This window comes from Oreochromis aureus, linkage group 13 (genome assembly GCF_013358895.1).
Source record: "Oreochromis aureus strain Israel breed Guangdong linkage group 13, ZZ_aureus, whole genome shotgun sequence".
NCBI classification, from domain to species: Eukaryota; Metazoa; Chordata; class Actinopteri; order Cichliformes; family Cichlidae; genus Oreochromis; species Oreochromis aureus.
The window spans coordinates 10,419,234-10,442,937 of record NC_052954.1 but is presented as its reverse complement, the minus strand read 5'-3'; the positions used below and the strand labels follow the sequence as shown (position 1 = coordinate 10,442,937).

The window sequence follows — 23,704 nt, the reverse complement described above, 5'->3', positions numbered from 1 at the left end:
TTAATCTGTGCAATATATCAGCTCATGAGCTTATGTAGAAGCTCATAAAAAGATCTGTGTAATCGCACTAAATTTATTCTGTTTTGGTGAAGCGCGCAGATGATTTTCAACATATCTGTTTGTCATTGACCTAAACGCAGCAGCCGGGCCATTCCTGTATGCTTGCTTTTGCAAAAGAAGCTGCAATCAGTTAATGCCCCAATAAAAGCATAATATGCAAATCATGTGGTGACATATGGGAAAGGATTTGTGCTCGAGGGCTTATGCAAAAAACAGGGGGGGAAATGTGAAAGAAAAAAATTTAAAAGTTATGGTGCCTGTTGGAGTGCTACCCTGGCTATGGAGCAGTGGGTATAACGCTGGACATTATGGGAGCTTCGGAGAAGAGAAGATTTATGCTGCGCTTGGTGGGTTTGCAATGGCAATTTTGAACACTGAGATTTGAAATTTGCAATAACCGGGGCGTTGGTGGTGATAGAGTAAAGCTAACGGGAGAGACACGGAGAGAGAGAGAGAGAGAGAGAGAGGGGAGAAAGGAGAGAGGGAGAGGGGAGCAGATACTTGGTAACGCATCACAGCAGGACAGGCAATCGAGTCTAAAGGCGCCCAGCCAGCGACGGACACGGACGAGGAAGGTAGGACAATATGATAATTGGCATGATCACACAGTTGTGAGTTTGTGGACACAAAGCAGAAATGGAGTGATGACTGCAACAGGGAAGAGGTTTCCACATAAATAATAATGTTTTGCGTGATCTGCTCTAACACTTCCATCACCATGTGCCGCAATTTGCGACTTTTTATGCTCACAAATAGGTCTCTGACTTCGGCATTTCGTGAGGCAGTGCGTTTTCAATTTCCGCACAAAGAAGAGTTTTGGAACTAGTTGCCTGGTGATGCAATTAATGTTTTAATGTGGTAAGATTTTACAGAAATTTTGGACATTAAAAAAACAGCACCTGCACTTCATTCAAGTTGGGTCGTTTTCTGTAACGCCTCTGTCCAACTGTTGCTGCTGTATCATCAAATTCTTCTTGTTATGTTATTTTGTCAGAGTAACTAAAGAGACCGTACATGTGAGGTAGCGTGCATTCTTGCGCAGAGGTGTCAGGTGTACGGTGTTATCTCAGGTAGCCCTGGCGACTCTAGAAGTGCCTGCTGGGAAGCGCCCCGGTGCCCACTTACTTATTCATGTGTCACCTGAACACCGCTGCGACGCAACGCTTACTTAGAACTTTTATATATATATATAAATGCGTGTGTGTGGATTTGCTTCATAAATAGGTGATGCTGCAGCTTTGCATAGTAGCGCCGGTGTACTTGTGGTTGTTATGAAACTGAATGAAATCTTTATATGCTTGCCTCTAGCAAAGTGAAATATGTGACAATGAGGAAAGAGTAGCTCAATCAAGTTCTTTTCAAACTGTAAACCTGATAAAGTGAGCAGAAATCCACTTTATATGTTTTCATGTATTTATTTATTTATGTGAGCAAGCTTCTCACCATAGCAGTAATGAATCACTTGCAGTCAAGGCTAATATGGTAATATCTTTTTGCCTTAAACAGTATAATTCAGATTAAACATTGTAATCAGCAGCTGCAGTTTTAATCGGGATTAATTAATTAAACAGTCAACAAGATTTTTTTCCTCTGAGAACTGAAAGAGTGTCACTACTTTTATTGTAATCCACTGCGAGATCATTTTGGCCTTGGTAATCCCATATTCTGGGTTTTCTTTCATCCTTGTTTGTTGTGGACTTGTATATACTATAAGTGCAGATATTATTGTTATGCTATTGTGACTTTGGTTATAATGTTAAAATATACCTTAAAAACCACATTTGCTTGTTTCATAAGCCTTTGAAACGATTGTTAGAATGTGACCTTCTGTTCAAAGAATCTCATGTTTTATATTCTGCGTGTGATAAACTGGAGAGAAACTATTTCAGTGTTTCATGCATTATGTGGGGAAAGCACGCCTCTGACAGTTGCCCTTTCTGAGTCACTGTCATTCTTTAAGTTCAAAAATACGAGAAAAAAATAGTGAAACGGAGAGTCCATATCTGACAGACGCCTTGACTGGCAGCCTCAAATGAAACCCAATATGAGGGATAGAGGAATGAATTGCAGATATGGTGACTGTACTGGACTGTTGTATGAGGTCTCAGGCAGGAAGCAGAGCAGAGGATAAAGACAAGAAAAAGCTGTAGTACTGTAAAGTTTAAGAAAGGTAAACTTGCGTAAGAGGAAAAGGTGGGAAGATAATGAAGAGTGTGGAAAAGTGATAGATATTAAAATGAGGCAAGTCATTTTGTTCCGTGGTGTTGGCATAATTGCTGCAGCTCAGCTAATCTGTGGAAATTGTGAGTGGAACCATTGGGAAAGGGCTGCTGTTAATTATCAGGTGTAAAAGCATCTGAACAGGCTGTATACCTGCTCTTGAGCGACAAAAAAGTGATGGCTGAAATGTTGGTACTAGTTATTTGTATGTTTGTTTATTTTGAATTAATAGATTTCTAGAAGCCAGAATTGAGTTTAACAGATTTTTAAAATTATCATCTATGTACAGTGCACATGTATATTAAACACAGCGCTCTCCATATGACAGCTTTCAGCACAAAGCTCACAGATGAAAGGTTTCCGGCCTTTTGACTTTCAGCTTTAGTAACTACACCACATTCCCTGTGATTATAGCCATTGCATGTTTCCCACTTTTCCAATTTCTGCACCAGCCTCTCTCCTGGTCAAACTACGTGTGGTCATTAAATCAGCCAAGGCAGTCGGGCAGAACTGAAGAAAACAGGCTAGAGAAGAGGAGAGGGAAGAGGAGATGATTTTGCTCAGCCAGTTGTTTTACAGGTGCTGCCATCCTTATGGATGTGAACACAGGCTTTTCTTTGTAATGGTGTACAAAAGGCACATATTTGATCAGATCAGTGACAGTGTCCTCTTAGGGAAGGAGATGGCTAAAAGAGTTGGTTGTAAACCCAACAATCCACAATAATCCTGTTCTGGTCTATTGCTACTAATCCCTGTATTGATTCTTTATTGTGTAAGTGTGAAACCATTATGAAGGAATTTAGAAATTGAAATTTCCCTAAGGACAAGACTGAAGCTTTTTACTCATTGTAGTGAAAACACTGGGGATTCATATCTAAGCCAGTAGCATTTACCATATTGAAATGCGTTCTCCCCTGGAAATAAACCATGCCATGTAAAACAAACAAAACAGCAATTTAATGGCAGCTCTGTGACAAATCCTTGTTGTCGGTATTTATGCCTGGAATACTGCCCTGAAGTCGGAGTGGAACAGAATGGAAGATGATGGAGGGGGAGGAGAGACAGGAGGGCGAGGAAAGATGGGAGGCAGGACTCGTTGAGGTGAATGGTTGGGATGCAAAGGTCATCTGTGTTGGAGATGAGCTGCTAAATGTTGTGTTTTGATCTTTCAAACAGAATAGACAGTTAAGTGCAGGCAGAGTAGCATGACTGTATCCTAACAGAGACAGAGACAAAAGGAGATGAATGAGTCTCTGCAGGCTATCGGCTGCCCTGTGACACAGCTGTCTGTGTTTATGTTGTCTGATATACACTCGGGCCTCTGCTGGGACAGCGTTACCAAGCTCATCGCAGCGCATGAAGGCCAAGTGGAGAAAGAGCCTGGTGACGATACAGGCGTTTTATGGCTGACATGAAAATTTGGGAAGGAAGCAATCAGTTCAGATTATGGAGGAGTTAAATTTGTTTAGCGTCACAGAATCTGAGCGTGAAAGAAAGAAAAATCACAGGTTAGCCCTGAATTGAGGGAAATATAGTGTATATTGAAATAGATGGTGGGTTATTTCTCTGATTATGGTATAAAATAAAGGGAAAGATTTTAAAAAAGCTGTTTTAGGGTATCTACTGTATGGCTGACAGGAGTGGAGATAAAAAAACATTGTGACCGAGTAAAATGAAAGTGGAGTTGAGAACAACAAGAACGTGACAGTATATCAATCTTGGCTTTTTAGCAGTAGATGGATGAGAGGAAAAAGTCACCTAGTATATCATTATGTTCACACCACATACTTATACCACATAAAAGCCTAAAATAAGAGCATTAAGATTGCGTTGTCACTGTGCACTTAGGAAAAAGGAGATGACAGGAGGAGATACAGCTGTCTGACTCTGCTGTGGTGTTTTAAATGAAAATCTTATGAGACAACGAGCTGTAATGTTCATCTTTTTTTCTCCCCACAAAAGTCCATTATGATACTTTTTTTTGTGCATCATTTTGTGTTTGTTTTTCATTGCGTCGAATATGGATCTAGTCAACTGTTCTCACTTTTTCTGGCAAATTAATATTAAAGACATTCCTTCAGAACCGTTCGTGGCTTTCATAGCGTACATATATCATCATCATTTATCATCCGCGCTTAAGCACTTAATCACCTAAACATTTAAAAGACTTGTATATCCACAAATGTGCTCCTTTACCATACTGTAATAACACATGCCTACTCTGTTACAGGTGTTGATTTTTGTCCCTCTGCTCTTTAGCCCACAGCCTCCGTGATTTCCCCAAAGTATTCGAATTTTGATTGGTTAGAGCACTGGATTTTCCAGAGCTTCATCCCAGTCCATCTTAGATGAGCTCAGAAGGTAGCAGCTTTTGTGGATCTTGTTTATATGTTTTTCTTTTCTTTGCATATTAGAATTTTAACATTTGTAGTTGGAGTGATGCACTGTCTTTGCTAACAGTTCACTGGATTTTAAAAAATGATCCCTGAGCCCATGTAGTGATTTTCACTGGAGAACTTTGCCTCTGAGGGGCTTTTATTGGTTTTTGGCCTTAATGCTGTTATCTCATATTTGTTAACCCCTTAATTCTTTGAGCATCATTTTTGATGCATGCAGTTTTTTGTGAGTTTTGGAGACTTGTGCATCATCAGTGTGATTTTTTTCCCCCCTGAAAAACAATACATTTTTGAACAATAACAAAATGCCAGCAAATAAGATGCAAATTAATAGTTAAATATGGAAATTAACATTTAATTTATTTATTTATTTATTTATTTTTACAAATTTGTGAGATAGTTCAATGAACTCTCCATTTTGTAAGAAACTTGGATTTCTGGCAATCATTTCATGGTTAGGCATTTCATTTTTTAGACTTTTCCAAATTTTTGGGATATGTAAAATCCCTCTGGGATGGTAATGTTTTCTTATATTGAATCATCTTGTTAATTAACTGAGTTGTGAAATGTTTCACCAGATGTCTCTTTAAGCACTACACTATTTTTGCACTCTTTCCCTGCCCCTGCTCCAACATCCCTGAAACCCTGTTGTTACTGTTATTATCCCATGTAACACTGAACATGCTGAGGACAGACTCTTGGGTCACACCAGTAACACCATAATTGTTTTATTAGTAACTGTAATACGATGACTGAATTTAGGAACAGCAATACCTTATTATACATTTGGATGTGTTGCACCCAGCGCTGATGGTAACTTGCTTTTCACACGTTGTGGCGTTGGTCAACACGGGACAGGGTGTATCAATTGCGCCTTTTCAAGCGTTTTGTTACAGGCTGCTGTAATGATGCGCCATTCAGTGCTCCCGTGCTGTTCTGGATAATTACCATCTCCTCAGGTTCTGTGTAAGCTGCTCCCTCTCCCCTACCGTGTTTTGCAAGGCACTACTGTCAGCCCATACAGGATCAAAGCCGATGCAGGCATCTCCATTGGAAGAACAGTGTTGTCTTGGCATGTGATCTACAGTCCCCCATATCTTCTAGTGGGGAGTTAGTGATCTTTTATTGAAGGGAGGTTTCACTCCAGCTGCTTTCTGAACAAGCCAATCAGCAGGGACCTGCTTCGGCTCATCTGAGAACTGGCAGCTGCTTATGTTATGTTTTCTCCAGTTCCTTAAGCCTTGTGTAGAGTTTGGTGTGCATATATATGAATGACAACTCACATTGTTATTAGAAGACTGGGCTTAGGTCACTGTCATAAAAACAATGAAACAGAAATATTTTAAAAATCAGTCAAAAACCTGATTAAAAGTAAAAAACTACATTTTTATTCAATTTGAGAATAATAAACAGAATTCACATTTTTGTACCCAAATTTGAGCCGGCACACCCGGACCTGTCTGAGAAGTCTGAAATTAATCAAGCATAACATTTAACCACTAAAGCTAGTTTGTTCTGTTCTGGACTGAAAGTACACAACTGTAATTTAGCATCTTAATCAAAAAATAACACCTTTTAATTTCTTACATTTTATTTTGTAAAACAGTAAATTTGAAAATTCTAAGCATTGAAAATATAATTTTAATTTAAATGCTTGCTCACACTCGTGGATTTAACCATTACTGAAGCATAAAAAGTGATTTTGATAATTACCAATGCTGTTAGGTATTTTGCTGGACATGTGTTGTTTTCCAGGATATAGTATCTCAGTGGCTATTGGCTTGATTTTCTCAAGGCTTTGACAAAATCAGTTCACTTATAATCAGGGATCTGTGCCAGTTTGATTACAATTTCTACTCAGAAAGCACTGCATGCCCTGCAATCCAAATGGCATCCTGTTTACACTGCACTCTTGTCATGTAAGTGAGGTTTGCTGACTAAGCGTTTCAGAAAGTCATGTCATATTGGAGATGAAGAGATCAGGAGGGCGGGAAGGAAGACATTACTCAGCTCATCAGAGCAGTGCTGCCCCTCCCTCCTCCCTGACAAAGCCAAATGTCTGCTAATCTGTCTGTGATCACTGTGCTAATGAGTGATGGCTTTTTTATGAGCACCAAGGGCAGGCAGAAATCACTCATTGATTTGCTGTAATAACCCAGATTTGGCTGCCTGCTGAGGTCCAACACTCTCCCCTGAAAACGGTGCCTTTGAGATTAAAGCAAGTCAGACACAATTGCCATGTAATCAATAATATCGAGTGGTGTAAGCCAGGAGATACCATGTGGGAAGGCAAGCCTCTTTGGACAGAACACACTGGGTTCAGATATTACTCTTAACTTTATGGTGCCTTATCGCTGTCAGATAAACTCTGGGGTTGTAAATCATTACACAGACGTGGATCACCGCTATCCCAAACTTTACCACCAGGACATGTATAAAAAGGTTTCCTTAAATATTAAATAGACAGTAAGTGGACTATTGGACTTAAATTGTGGTGTGCGTAAGTGTGAGAAACTTGTGATCCAACATTTACAGGTAAAGATAAGCTCCTCTAACCACAACAAGCGAGTCTCAAGAACAGCCCAAGGTTCTCCTTTTGAAGTGTAGTTTCGATGAGATTTACTTACCCACAAATAAAAAGAGCACGGCCCTTAAAAATATGTATTTGTTGTGTTGCAGATCTATATTTTAGTAGTAGATATGATTTCTTCCAAAGCTTAGCACAGCGGTCCTCAGACATTTTTTGGACTACCCCACTTCAGAATCGAGTTGCGTGGTAAATCAGAAAAACGTAGAAAACACTAATAGCAGAAAAGTGAGATGACTAAAAAGTGAAAAACATGAAAAAAACAGGTAGAAAAAACAGAAATGGGAGAAAGAAGGAGATGAACAGTAGCTCTGACAGAAACTGGGGAGCTGGTGGTGAAGGATTGATAGATGGTGACAGTATTACCAGTGGAGTGGGACAGTGCTGGAGAAGGACCCAGGTTGGTTTGAGGAACACCTCCTGCTGAGTCGAGTCCTCTGCAGTTTAATTGGCACATTTTGAGTTCAGTTTTTCCAGTTTTTAACAAAACTTGGTTAATAATTTAAAAAAAAAAAAAACATGGTTTAAATCTGTGTCTTTGATTATACAATGCTCCTAATTTTTTTTGTTTGTGGACACATATTTCATGAACATGCTTAGAAATATTCTCCAGTTTCGCTTTCGTACATCATTTATACAAAGTCTGCTATCAAAGAATTGGTTTTAAGTTTGGAGTGTGTAAGACACGTGGCCATGGTTAGTGTTCCCGTGGAGCTATACAGAGTTTGATTGCAACCCTTCACCTTCCCACACTCCCCTACTGTGAAGTGATTGCAGTGATACATACTGTATGCATGTTGAACTGCACATGTTCACACAATAGGCTGAGTTAAAAACTTAACGAATCTAATTACCATTTCATTTTCAATAATGTTTCAAGCTGCACTACAACATAACAAGAGGGGTTGGGAATATGTTGTATTTCAGACAAATTGGCTTGTGTGATAAGATCACATTATGGAGCATGTGATTAGATCTTCGAAAAACTGATACGTTCTCAGAAACTTAAAATTAATCCATTAAAAAAACGCAGTTGGTTTGTGGAAGCGGCCATGTTGCCCTGCCATCTTGAATACAGTTATTTATGCTTCTTTTTGCTAAGTTTATAATATAATGTGTTTCAAAAGCCATGAAACAAGCATTAAACCAGTGAATCAAACCATTAAACCTACACAAGCATTGTTGAAATGATTTTTCACTGAGTTTTCTCTTTCCTTCTTTTTGTTTGAGGTTTTTTTTTTTTTTGCTAAAGCCAAATACGTGTCCAAAGATTGGACGCAGCATTTTTCGTTGGAACACAATGCTTGAGCTGTGCAGTCGGCTAGTGTTTGACTTTTCCTTCATGATGTTTCCATGTTCAGACTGGACAGGCTAGATTCAACACACATGGTATTACGACAACACACATGATACACATAGTGTGACTACACACAGTAATATGTTTTAAATGGAAAAAAATCACAGAATTAGGAAACATGGGGCTGAAGTTCTGAACGTCGGTTTTGACTTATTCATTTCTCATCCTATTTGTTGTCAGATAAAAACAACACATGTAAAATCATCCTATTTCTGATGTCTACAGTTCAATGAGGGAGATTGGCCATGTATATTCGAAAGTAACTTTATTGCTTTGACCACAGACATGCTGTCCATAATATGTAAACATGTGTAATATGTCTGTAATAATCTATAAAAGTTTCAAGGTTTGAAAGCCAAAAGGCAAAATGTATCAAAACCACATTAATCTAAAAGAATCACACTGCAGATACTGTAGATGCTGAGGGGCTGACAGAGGCGTGAACATCAGACAGAGAGTCAAATCTTCTTCTAACAATGAGGCCAATACTGTCATAACTATGTGAGATCATAAATGGTCGTAATTCATTATAGAAAGAGAAAGTGAACATGGATCTGGCTTTTGGCATCTGCTGCTGCATAAATTCTCTCACAGCTGGATGAATGACGAGAGCCCCGCAAGGTGCAGGAGCAGCTGAGTGTACCTCAGCACATGCTGACAGCAGTATGTCAGTTACAGTGTATTAGTTTGTTGGTTCACTAACTGTCTTGTGGCTCATATGTTGGTATAAAAATAGGAGTAATCAGTGGCTGATGCAGACCGTCATCTTAAATTCTGAACAGGAATTTTGAAAAATAGCTAAAAGTTTAGAAAAAGTGCATTATTCTAAATGTTATTACTGTTGTGAGTGCAGCTAATCATTAAAACTTTATCATGCTTCCCAAACCATAACCAGTGTGTGGAACAGGAACTCTGGGGCCCCGTAGCTGTTATCTGCTCTCCCTGGGGAGCACACTACCCAAAAGGTTCTAATAATTAGTTCCAACCTGCATATCAAGGCTCATCATTGGCATTACGTGCTATGACATGGGGACTCCACAACAGTCTTTACAGTTCAAAAAGCATGCAGGCTCCAGGAGCAGGAACATAACCAAGAGTATGCTTGTTGTTTTTGAGGATTATGCGCCACGAGTTTGTCCCCCAGGGTCAGACTGTTATCATGGAGTCATAGCATGTCCTGAGGGGTCTGAGGTAGAACATTTTTTCTGGAACCAACCTGAGCTGTGGTGCATCATACTATTCCAGTGTGTTTATGTGTAAATTTCTTTGGCTGGACCAACCCAGTCGTTGCTCACTACCAAGCCTACTCATCGCATTTAGCTCGCGGCAACTTTTGTCTCTTCACAGAAATGAAAATTAAGTAAAAGGGTCACAGCCTTGACAGGAAACATTCTTAGCATAGACCGGAGAACTAGAAACAGTGTGCTCCTGCAAAAGATCACTGCATAAAGGTTGCCAAATTTAAATAATGCATGGTTTTTCACTTTTTACTGAATTTTTAGAGTTAAGTTATTATGAATAACTTTCAAGTTTGTCATTTGCTCAAAGCAGTACTTAGCAGCTGGTTACTTTGCTTATGCCTCAGGCAGGCTGTAATAGGAGCCTGGAGTGATAGGCACAATCCAGGTTACACACATAGATAAAACAGGAGGCAGGTCGATGTGTGAGATTCCCTCGTCCTCCAGCTACAGTATTGTCCATCTGCAACTTTTGGAGGAATGCATATTTGTGAGAATGTTTAATAATGAATCCACCTGCATCCAGGTCACAGCAGCGATGCTGATGCAGTAAGACTTTTTTTTATTTTCCATGGCTGCTCCCAACGCTTTCAGATCTAATGTGTCAGTCTCGACCAGTATCCGTCAGTCATATTCACCCATTTGTCATCTCAGAAATGTCCGTTAGCATTTGGAGGAAGACTGAGTAAGGGTCTGGATTATGTGTGTGTGTGTGTGTGTGTGTGTGTGTGTGTGTGTGTGCAGGTAATAGACTGAGGGATGTGTTTCAGACAGCAATGTAAATATCCACCATTAATATCTAGGACAGGGTAAATAAAAATGATATATTGCACAACAGATATTTGGTACAAATTTCAAGGCGTTAAATTATATCTTTCACAACAATAATATTTTACAAAGATGTCTTTTTTTGTTTTCAGGCATTTGCCTTTCTTCTAAGAGAATCAATAGAATATGACTTGATCCTATATAGAACTGCAGACATATAGAAAGTGCTTTAAAGGGATTAAAAAAAAGAATTAAAATACACTGAATGACTTTGCTCACTTCTCTGTGTACAATTTCTTAAGATCTTTTTGGAGTAGACAGCTGGGAAATGGCTTTATTGATAGTTCTAATTCAGACTGATCAGCCCCAAGCATCAAGAAGAAACATTTCACCATTAGGTCCAGCTGTGTTGTATTTAACAAGTTTGACACATTGTGTCAAATACCAGTTAAGACCAGTAACAATATTTGATGATTTAAATATGCAATATTCTGATACTATTAACCGCTATTTTTTCTATCAGACACATGAAACATAAACTAATTTCCCTAATACTTGTCATGTGCACTTATTTACTTGACTGTAGAGTTTAAAAATACTTTTGTGAGGGGTCATGGGTTTCTTGTTCACACTGTCTGCTTGGATCAGTTAGTTGTTGTGTTCCTGCTATTCTACAACTGTGTTACCAACAGGGAAGTTGCAGAGTGCCCTCTGGTGGAAAAACTATCCAACATTAAGATGGTTGAAGGGTGTTTCTTCCATCTCCATCAAATTTTAATTTATCAGCCTTTATAAATAATGATACTGATGCGTTTTGTATTCAGTTACTGTTTGGTTATCTAGTTTGGTTGTCATAGATCATGGAAACCTCTTTTGACAGCCTTAAAGGACTTCCGTCCTACATGGTGACGTTCAGGGACTTGTTGCAGTGAAGGATTGCCCAGTGTGTTCAGATGTGGCAGTAAGGGGTCTTGACTAAATGTCAGTATTTGGCGGATTCAAAACAAAACTCCCCTGAACGCCAGGTGTTCAGGGTCCCAGACAGATAAATTCATGTGAGTAAAAGGGGGAAAAAGGAAAGGATGAAGGGATGAGGTAAAACAAATAATAGTGACAGCTATACAGAATGCATTGTTACAGGAATTGAAATATAATAATGCAGAGGAAACTAGAATCCAAATGAAAACAAATGTGCCTATTGAAAGGGACACACATGCATAGCTAAAATCAAGACATATACACATACAAATACGCTCACACACATATTTATACAATAAACAATGACAGCCTATTCTTTACTTTAAATTTCTTTCTCACTCACCTGTAAATTTTAGCTGCCTTGTTGGAATTGAATCCACTGCATAGAGTACACCTCTAACGGCACAACAGCAGCATTTGAATTGTATATCCATGCTTCTTACGCTGGTGTCTCTTTAGTCATTTGCCATTCTTTGCTGTAAGATACATGAAGGAAACACAGCCCCATATTTGCACCATTTTTACCATGTGCGATGGCACAGTGGGCTTCAGGGAGAAGGAGGATTTGGAAAGATAACACTCAGAAATTAAGTTGTCACCAAATGAGTTTGCCTACCTGTGAGGCCCTGCTGAAATGACCTTCTATGGACATAGAAGTACATTTCAAAGTACATGGCTTAACATAAAGTTCAACATACAAAACTGGTCAAAGGAGTTTGGGGGTCCTTTGTCCCTCTTTGGGGGGATACTCCCACTGGGTTTAAATCTGGGACTCTCGGCCATTTGACCTTAGAACTGAAGAAGCTTCTCGGATGAGAGGTGAAACGTCTTCAAGCAACTCAAAGAAGTCCAGACGCTTTTCTTTGCAAACTCCTTTGACTACGATGACCTGGATGACTGAGAACCTTCACAGACAACATACAAAACTAATGTTCAGAAGTGCTCAGTGTGTCCCCTGCACTGCATATGTCCATACGATAGTCAAACTCTACCCATAGTTTTGCGAGCATGTCTGGAGACACTGCAGCCACGTCTATTGTTATGCTACCTACTGTACCAGCAACCACATGAAACTCGAAAACGGTCTTTCCGACAGTACGTGTTGTGATCGTTACTGGTGAATTAAAGCGCTTTGAAATGAGTTGATTGTTTGTGATATACCCTGTGCTTGTGTTGGGGTTTTATATGGCTAGAGAGCTCCAGCAATACTTGTAGTGTACAGGACAGTTGTTTTATCTGACACACACATTTCAGCTTGTGGGCTTCACCAGGTTCACCATAAAACATACTGCAGACACCACTTGAAATAGGACAAGTATAATGTAAAAAAAATGCTAAAGCACCAGTCATATAATTCAAATACATTACACCCACATGTCGTTTACATACAGCCATAAGGGTTCAAGCTATTCATTGTTCTGAAGCAGTCCAATAATAATAATTATAAACAGTAAGTGGTAACTTAAATTGGAGCAGTATAAATTTAAAAGCCATTAAGAACTTCTGGCTGAATTCATCTGGAAATAAACACTGAAAATAAGAACAATTCCACAATAGAAAATTCTCTTCTTCTTTTTTTAGAGAACTGACTTTACATTACATTGCCATTTTTTTGTTGGGCTTAACCCAAGAAAATGCTTGTAAAATTGAGGATGAAATGTTGTCTTTCACTGATATACTGAGGATCAGGCCTTATTTTGGTAAACAAAATAATCTGTCTGTATTCTGTGTTTGTCTTTTATCAGGTGCAGGTGATGTCGAGGAGTGTGGGTTTAGGTGGCAGGATGGCAGTCGCCAAGCTCCTCCTTGCCTTCCTCTTTCTCCACTCTTTCTGTGAAGGTAAGTCCTGGCTGCGAAGAATAAGGATCTGTAAATCCACAGACTAGACTTTCATTTTGTCGAGTGTTGGTTATTAGGGAAAGGTCTTTATGCTGCATATTTTATACAGTTACCATAAATCCCTGCAGTAGTGCATGCATTTCAGTTTGATTTATGACCGTGGATAAAAAGTAGCAAATTGTGGTTTTAGTTGGCAGCTATTTTTGTGAATATGTAGAACAGTGTGAATTTGAAACTGAATAATTGAAAAGGTGTTAAATCAGTCAAACTTCCCAGAATAAAAGGCTTTAAAAAATGTATGTGGTGTCAACATTTAACTGTAGAGCTACCTTTGTTAGTCAAATAAGGCATCACGAATAACTATGGGTTTTTTAGTATCTTTATCGGTTACTAGGCAAAACAGGAAGATGCCAGTTTATGTTAGTTAGGTTGATAGCAGGAGTAGTTGTCCTGCTTCCTTCTCTGTTCCCCGTGCTAAATGCTTTCCCACACTTTTTTCTAGCCTGTGCACCTTTTCAATCCTATTTCCCATTTTTTTCTCATTATCGTTCCTTCGCTCACGCTTTCCTGCTCTACTCTCCCCCACTGTCTCTTGCATAATGTCTCACATTATTATAGTTAAGCCATAAGCACCACCAAGAAAAAAATGTCTGGTTTGCTTCCTTGCTGAGTATGAAGGCTTTGGGGGGGCAGATATAGCGAGAGAAAGCTCCGCTGTTGTGGAACGTCATGGTAACTGTCTCTCGGTGACAGGCAGGAGACACCTCCAATCACGCGTAGCGCTGAAGCAGCGTGGAAAGTTATTAAGCGAATGTCACAGCCTCTTTCCATCAAGCGCAATGAGTTTATCAAGACCTTCCTTCTCTGGAGTCCTCCAGTCTCTCACCTCTCACTATCACCTCGCACCTTGTGTTTTCTTTCCGTGTTGCTCCCTCTTTCTTCTCCTCCCCTTTTAAATCCCTCTCTTTCTCTTGCCTCTTCTAACTACCCCATTAGCACACTGACCTTGTGCTCCTCTTGAGCATTACCTCCCTGATCCAGCAAATTGGATTTATGATCATCATTGTGATTATTTTGTAGCTGTAATCAATCCGCATTACTTTAACCAAGCCTGGCGTAATGCTTCGCAGTAATTAAACCACAGGTACGGACAGGAGCTTATTAACCCTCACCCTAACCATCTTCAAACCCTGTCAAGCACGCTCCATGTTCTTGGAACTTAAGAGCTAGAGGCAAGCCAGAGATGAGCATCTTCTTCTGCACAGACGGGCACATGACTGAACAAAAAGCTCGTACTTTCAAAGCACCTATTCACGCTATCAAGCTCTCTCACTTCAAACAAGTTGGCCTCCCCTTTCTTTTGCTTCGCTGTCTCTGTGGTCTGCCGGCTTGTTCAGCTGATCAAAGACCATCAGCTTTGTTCGCTGATCTTTCCCCCTGAAAAACAGCTTGTATTGCTCTGCCTTTTGACATTACAGAACACTCGCCAAACACGGGACGCTATTAACCCTTTAACAGGCCCTTTTAACCTGTTGTGTTGTAATGGACAATCCCTCCCATATGTAAATCTTCCTACTTTTGTCTTTGCAGATGGTTTTTCTGTTTGTTAAATTTAAGTAGTTGTCATAAAAAATTAATACAAAGAGAAGACATCAAAGATAAAGCTGCAGTGGAGGTTTTTTAAAGGAATTAAAAAGTAACTCACCCATTTTTAAAAAGTGCAGCTATTGACGCATTTTATACCACAGTACCTACACTCTGCACTAGATGTGCACCATTAAAATTAAAAAGTGAAGGTCATTAATTATTCATGTAAAGTTTTTATACTTTTAAAATAATAATAAAAAATGGTTATTTTGGCATTCAGGACAGGACCCCAGGAGTCTAGACTCTGGTAGCGACTGTGGGACAGGTGGTAGACGTGTGAGACACAATATGAACGATTCACCATCAAAGACTGGGAAGAGAAGCTGATTGGATCATAAAAGGCAGGCAAGAAGATAATTGGAGGAGTGACGATAACAAAATCAAGGATGAGGAAAGACTAGCCCTGTGATGGACTGGTGATCTGTCCAGGATGTATCCCGGCCCACATCCATTAACAGCTAGGATAGGCTCCAGGTACCCGGTGGCACTAAAAGGATAAGCAGTTGAGAAAATTGAGGGAGAGATTGGGGAAGCAAACAGGAACAGAACAGCAGGAAAAACCCAAACACCCATCTTGCACAAAAGCTTCCTTGAGGTTATTAAAGAAAGCTTTGATTACGAAATCCAAGATAAATGGTGGGAAAATAGAAAATGTCCAAAGTTAGATTTTGCAGTCAAATCAAAGTTTAATGCTGCCTGCAAGACTAACATCATGAACTGAACACACAGCTGTAGTGCAGATTGATTTATAGACATTCATATTATGATGTTTGCTGTATAAATATTTGAGAGGGAGACAAATCAAAACATGCTGTTGCCTCTTTTTTTATTTTTTGGTTTAACAAAAGCAGCTATGTCCAAAAATATTACAGGAAGACCAATCAGAGACCATGAGCAACACTTGATATTCATGAATTCTCAAATTCAGCAAAGCACATTATTATTTTTTGATAAAAATGCCAAATTGCAGTTATTACTTAAATTCGTGAACATTAAAAATGGTTTTAGTGGTAAACTTTTGACTTCTGAGAGAAGAAGTTAACCTGGGATTAAAAGTTCAAGTTTTTAATAGATTTCTAAAATATTCGTTTTCTTGTTTTTATGACAAGTCGTGCAAAAAAATGTGAAATGTATCTTGAATTGCTCCCTTCTCCCCAAAGGCTCCAACCAGCCACCACGTTTCCTGAACTACTTTTTCTCGACCTACCTTCTCATCTATGAAGACACACCTATTGGTGAGTAGATTCAGCACAATTCAGTACATATACTTCGTATTTTGAATATATACTTCTTTTGACATTTTTGTTTGGCAGTGTGATTTTTCTAATGTAAAATATGTGCTGTGGCTCCAAAACACTGGGATACACTGTTATATGTGATGTGTCTACAAGGTCTAAAGTAAGTTAGTCTTTGTTTTGGCTTTGTCACTGTACTCGCTGCACAGATATGTTCCATCCTCTCTTCCTTGAATACAAACTGCAGAAGAAAAAGCAAATCAAGAGGAATGTCATAAAAAACGCTGACAGTGATGGAAATGGATGTCCGTTATCATGATGCGTGTATATGTATGAGTCTGGTTGTCTGAGTGATTCTTTTTGCTATATAATATTTAGCTTGCACAACAGAAACCTGGGATGCTTGAGATTTTTCACCTCCTGATGTTGATGTCTGAAAGAACTTGTCCACATTGGGTACTTTTGTGTGAATATAATCTTGCTCATTACATGTCCCACTAGTTTTGGGGGAAGAGCAGGTACTAAGTTGAGCCCAATTCCTTTGGATCTATTATACCCTGTATTTATTTTCTCGTTTTTTTTTCATGTCATTTCTGTTGGTTGTGGTGATTGACAGGGCAATTTGAAGATGTCAGGCTTTTCATCATCTCTGAGGGTGTCAGTGGCTTGGAATTAAAATCCTTTATAGTGGATTGATTTTCTAGGAGTTTGTTTTTTATCACATGACCTTTACACTCTACCAGTCTGTCAACACTCCTAGCCTGAGTCTTAAATTGTTCACTTATGTCTACAACCTGAGAGCTGTTTTCTGCGAGTGGTTACATGTCACGGGCATTGTCTTGCGTTTTTAAAATGCACCATCAAGCTGTCAATGTCATCTCCAGTGTCATCATCTCAGTTAAATGTTTTGTACTATAGCCAGGACAGACTACTGTATCCCACAGTAGGCCCTACAGTAAATCTGCATCATCATGACCTCAAACACCGTTGCCTGGTTTGCCATATTTATTCAAAAGGACAAAGCCGGTTCTGGCGGAAGGCCATCTCTTCATAAACTCAGCTGCTGTTCTAACCAGTGAAGGGCATGGATATGTTAGTGGGTGGCATTACTAATTTCCCTAACTACTCCATTCCACATTCCAATTGCTCTTAGGCCATGAATTATTGTCCTCCTCTCAAGCAGCTGGGCTTTGGTACAGCATTGGTTTAGAGAGCTGTCAGTCATGTCCTTGGCCCGGTCTGTAATGGCTTACTCAGTAATGTGATTGTGAGGCCGGCTTGAATGATCAGACAGTGACAATTTGTCAAGATTATCGTTTATTAGCTCAGCAGATGTCCTCCTCTAGGAGGCCTTCCAATTCATAAACACGTAAACACACAAATGTACTCACACAACCACGCGAGCCTATGAGTCAAATGTTGGTGTGTTATGTGAGGAAAGGATGTGACCTAGTGAATAATACCTTAAGATTCTTTTTCAACCTAAACACCTACAGGTGTAGGTGTACAGCAGCAATTACAGCTGCACTGGATTGACGTTACGCTTGCTTTTCATTTAAATAAAAGGCCATGATGAAAAAGAAAACGCATATTTTCTCATCTCAAGGTTCGGTGCAAAGATTGTGCAAAGAATAAAGAAGTGTTAAATTGGCCTTTCAGGGCACAGTGGAGGCGATTTAATCATATTCAAAACTTAATATGTTCCTCTGTACTTCATTAGACCATTATTTTCACACAAATTTGATGAACGTAAATGAGCACCTGTCTGGCTGACTGGAAGCCAAACTGCTCAACTTGAGCGCAATGATCAGGTTTCCTCAGCCACTGTGATTGGTTACATTCGGTTACCATGGAGGTTGCTGGATTAAGTCATTGTGGTGGTGTAACAGTGGTTCGTGCGAGCGGGTTGTCTGAGATGACACCAAGAATTAGTATAATAGATACAAGAAAAACAGCCTGCCTTTTAGGAAAATTGCTGTACATGGATGCCCATGGAGACACTTAAAACACCGTTTTTTTGGCCTTGTCTTTTCAGCAGATCGGTAACTTCAGCACATGGCCTCTAAGTCAGTATCCTCATGCCTTCGTACAGCATGCAAAAACACATTCAATACAATATTTATCAGGCAGATGAGGGAACACATCCAAACATGGATATTTCACTCACTTCTCTCCTCCTCTCAGCAGCAAGGGATTTGATTTGGGAACTGGCACAAGGTGTTTGAAGGATGCTGCGCAGATGTGTGCTGAAGATACATATGTAACACAGTGGGATTAGGTTGTGACTTGGTGTGAACTCACACAAGTGACATATACTGTATACTGTCAACATACTGGCTGGTCTAATGATTCCGGGGACAACGGCTAACTTGTGGGCGCTTCCAATATAGTCGGTGAGCCAAATCTTCCTGCTACGTGCTCTGACCATTGTGAATAAATAAAAATTTGCTTTTAGGAAGCAAAATTGTGGTCAGATGATAGACAGTTTTGAGATTATATTTCAGCAACTACAGTTCTTTTTGCACCAAACACGAACTTGTGCATAACCAAAGCCTGCTCAAGCATGACTGGTCAGCAGAAATCAGTCTACAAGCAAACAGAAACCAGAAAGCTTGTTTCTTTCCTACACATTCTTCTGCAAATATCTCCTTATACTGATTATTTTGAGTCCAACAGAGATTCCATTGTTTTTCATGCCAAAAATAAGAACAATTTCAGTTTAAAACACGAGTGAGGAGGACCCAGGAGAAATCTTTTGCCCACCCTGGCATGAACGATGCTCGTGATTATGTTGTATTAGTGGTCTGCTGTACACTACAGTTATACAGTGATACCTGTGATAACATATATTTCAGTGTTTTGTTTGGAACCAAATCCTCCCCATATTTATGTTCAGTCTCTGCACGTCTGTGTGTTTGTGCGCGCATGTCCGTTTCATTTGAGTCTGCATGTGTTCACATTCAGTGACTTTTATTCATTTATTTATTTTGTCACATCCAGGCAGTGGGATCATTCACTCTTGGAGGGGAGGGCAGCTAAACAGAAGAGCTGATGTTTAAATGCAGTGGCAGATAACAGTGTGTGTTGTGTCAGGAAATGGGATGTGTAATTAGACAGAGAGAACACTTTGATTAAACGCTCTCATCTCCTAATCCACTTTGCCCTGATTCGGCAGATTAAGCTCTCTACTAAGTAATTAACTTGTGGAAACACAACATTTGTAGAAAAAAAAAACTTCCACACTCTGCTGGGAAGGTTGGTGCATGTCTTGTAGTTTATGCCAATTAAGCAAAAGGTTTTGCCGCCTCGTTCTGTTCAACAATTTGGCTCGGGCTTTAACGTCATGACAATCCGTGATTATTTATGTGGGGTAAGGTTTTTTTATATTCATTCAAAATCATTTCTTTTTTTTACTGAGGGAGTGAGAAGCCTCAGAGGTCCAAGAGAACAACAGGAGATAAGTTTCTGGCTGTGCTGATTGCATGAATGTAGGAGATCTGTTTCTGAAGCAACCCTTTGAGTTATTGTAAGTTAATCATTATAATCATCAACCTGAAGAGAAAAAAAAGTCTTTATTTCCTATAGATCACATATGGACATATATGACTTCAAAAAGCAGCAAAGCAGTATGCTAGGTTTTCTATTAGCCAAACTAGTATTTTCTTCTTTCACATGTTTTCTGTCTGATTTTAGAAGAAGCTAAATGAGACCTGAAGCATGGCTCTTCGAATCACAGTTTTCCCCTCCCTCTCTCCTTTAGTCCTGCATGATAGATGTAGAGCCATAGCTGCATCTCCCATTACCAGGACACTATTAAAACAATTAAAATAACAACCTTCTGTCACAACTTCTTCCCTCTCCCGTTTCTCTCTTGCTCTCCTCTGCACCCTCACATTCTTCGACTGCCACAGTAAATACCTTGCACTTTTAATTAGCTCTGTGGCATACCCAATTCAATAATAATTAAAGAGCAAGAGGTAGCCCCAAGGAAGAACTTATTAAAGTCTTCCCCTAAATGTGTTGATAATGTCTGTGTACTCTCCCCAGCCAATTCCCCACTGTCAGCTGCCAAGCACGCTCTGCATTAACTGTGGCTTGTCAACTCTCTGTTTTCTGGACGCTGTCTCTTTCTCAGCCTTCTAATTCGGTTGATCGGCTCTGTCAGCTTGCCCGCATGCGTTGAAAAAGCGGTATTTATAATTTTCGCGGGCTGTTGTGGGCTGATGGTGTCCTAATGTGAATGGTTTTTATTTTTATTGGATCAATGCTTTTTGATAGAGTTGTCTTTATCTGACATCTAAAAGCAGGTGTTTGAACCAGCATAGACAAATTTGGTGTTAAACAGGTCATGGCAGGTTGTGATTTGGTGCTATATAAATAAAGTTGGATTAAATTGAATATGATAGTAAAATAGTTGCCTTTATGTTTATTTTTTTTTATTTCTGACTCATACAAACTATACCTTTATTTACTGACTCAGCACAGGGCATCAGGTACAAGAATTTTAAGAGATAGATTTGTACTTGATTACTTTGTGACTTCAGTGTGTTGGTAGCCATCTAAAACACTACAGTATGCATCCTGAAATATGCTATCATTCACATGAAGTAATGTTCTGTTTAGAACGTCCACTTCCAGTTCTTAAAGTGTGCTACATCAATAAAATGCATGTAAAATTATTTATTTATTTTGATTTTTGATTTTGGCTAAAGGGTTATTGTTTTTCACCTGATCCTGGTCTGTCCTCTCTCTCTCTACATCCTCATCCCTCTTTCTCTGCACTGAGTTACACAAACTCTATATTCAAGTAGAAAATAACAGATAGCTGATGTAAATAAGATATGTAAATAGAGTACTTGCACTATCGGTTTTTTTTACTATTTGTACTGTGAGTTCTAATAGTAGCAGGTTGGGGAGAATCCATATTTGATAAGAGTATCACACACTGCTAAGTGATATAAAAATGGTAACATGGTCAAAACAGAAGATACCTTGGATTTATCACTATGGGGTTGACTCTGACTACATGTCCACTCTTACTTTTTGCTCTCTCTCTCTTGCTGTCACCATCCTGCTCTCGTTCTCTTCCTCTGTGTCCTTGTGCTGTCAATGAAAAGATAAATGTAATACTGAAAAAAAAATTTCAACCCAGTAAAGGCAGAATTTGATTAAAATCAACATATGATAATATTTTAATTGAATTTGCTGTTGGCCATTAACATATGAAGTAACCTCCTTGTGACTTGGTCTCATCTGGATTTAGCTTCAATTTTCCTTTTCTTTAAGAAAAACAAATATATACAATAATGGAAGAAAGAGAAATTTAACTGAAGTTTCTTTCTTCCCTTTAATACATTGTCCTTCCCTTTATTTACTGCAAACAACCAATGAAAAAAGTGCATCAGCTCCCTGTCTGGCATGTAACAGTATGCTAGCAAATAAACTGGATCAGAAAGCTAAAATAGCTAATAATCTCTTAGCAGTCTAACCTCTTTTAGCGCTAACGATTTTCAAGAGAATATAGAGATTAAATGAGCAGACACAGCAATAACCCTGTGTTATCAGAACTAATGTTTCAAGTATGTATTTTGAATTATTGTGCATCATTTATTTGTGTCGTGACATTACATCTTCATTTTCTTTCTGCTGACGCAAAGTAAGTCTCGTTTATTCATGACAAACCTAGCTGTCGAAGCATGTGAGGTCTCTGTGTGTGTGCACTGTGGCATCATAGCATCAGGAACATCAGACATTTAAATATGTTTTAACTCTGTTTTCACTTCCATAGACAAGATGGCAAAATATAAGATTAGAGCACATTGTCAGAAAATAATACTAAAATGTGTTATTCCTATTATAATAATAATTATTATATATTATATATAATTATTTTTAGAGTCACTGAAACAGGATTTAGGGATGCATGAATGCCCTGAAAAAGGGTGTAAATTTGCTTATGTTTTATTGACACTTCAGTTGTCTTATGTTACGGCAGTACAAATTCTAAAGTTATCCTTTTAAAGATTTTCCTGAGTTGTATTGATGTTTAGTCAAGTGTGCAAATGACTTTCTTTTGTTAAGATTTGTTGGAAAGATAAGTCAGACTCCAAGGTCAGTTGTGCTACCTTGAAAATAATATTTTCAGTGTAGCACTATAGTGTTCTGAACCATATTCCTGCACCAATGAAAATCTCTTGGGAAGCAGACATGACTGATTTTAATGTTCAGAAAATGACTAAAGAAACATGAATGCTCCTTTGAGGCTTTTCTCTTCCTTGAGAGGCATTTGGAAATCATATCTAATTCCCCATTTGTTGCACCTGGCTGGAGATGAGGACTGCTTTTTTTTCTGCTGCTGATCAAATAATTGGCCAGACTATTACCTGCTTGGAGAGAAAAACCTCATACCTGGCTGACACTACTGGTGTGAACCACTGACTGAGGTGCAGACTCCCCCATCTTTGGCTCTGAGCTTCTGCATCAACCAGCAATACATTTTCTCTCATTTTACGGCTCCAGTTACACTGTAGCATTTCCTAACACTAACACCTGCTCCTCCTACCACATAGATGTTATAATATACTGTATATATACTGTATATTATAAATATATATCATAAATATTCTTAAAATTATCTTTGCACCACTTTGATTTTACCTATGTTGCAGCAACATCTATTTTTGATCAAGCAGGAATCTAATATGCGTAACATTTTAAAGATGTAATGCTTTTAACAGTTATCTGTGAATTTTTTTTAAACCTGCTGAATAATATTAACCTTAAGGTTTTGTCCCATTCTTGCAGAAAAAATCTTAACATCTTAACAGTTTTAACACACATTTTCAAGGTGGTGCAAAGAGCTCACAAGTACTCTAAAGTAATCTCAGTTGTCACATTTAAATATATTAATATATATTTAAATATATAAAAAAAACAAGAAAAACATTGAGTTCAAGAAAGTTGCTATGTTTTCAAGTATTTAGTGTTAGCCTTGAAAGGGTCTATCTTTCCCTGTATCTTTTACTTGCTCATCGGGAAGCATAGTCAAAAGCATTTAGAACGATTGTGAACCCTTAATTCTTTTGACATATTAAATACCTCAACACACTGGAGGGCTTTAACAGGACTGGAACACGCCCAGGAATGTTTTGCCTGTCTTTTGTGTTTTCTGTGGACAAAGTATGTTGGAACAGAAACAGAAGACATAAAAGAAGAAGTAAATAAAGATGAGTAGTGATTTAAAAAAAACCAGAAAGGGTAATTAGGGTACTGTCAGGAGAAAATGACAGGAGAAGTTCCTCCGAGTGTTTATTTAGTTGTTTTTAGCATATTAGCTGGTATCGGGGACCATCTCTCGGCAGGATGCATGCTCTAGATGT

General features: G+C 38.9%; 1 protein-coding gene across 1 annotated transcript in view; it reads left to right on the top strand.

Moving 5' to 3' along the window:
* Positions 1–421: 421 nt before the first annotated feature.
* cdh23 (cadherin-related 23) overlaps positions 422–23,704 on the top strand; it is a 189,346-nt gene continuing 166,063 nt past the window's right edge. The window contains exons 1-3 of the mRNA XM_039621895.1: positions 422–635; positions 13,350–13,443; positions 16,251–16,325. Of these exons, the coding sequence (XP_039477829.1) occupies positions 13,359–13,443; positions 16,251–16,325 (160 nt within the window). The 5' untranslated portion in view covers positions 422–635; positions 13,350–13,358. The remainder of the gene's footprint in view (positions 636–13,349; positions 13,444–16,250; positions 16,326–23,704) is intronic.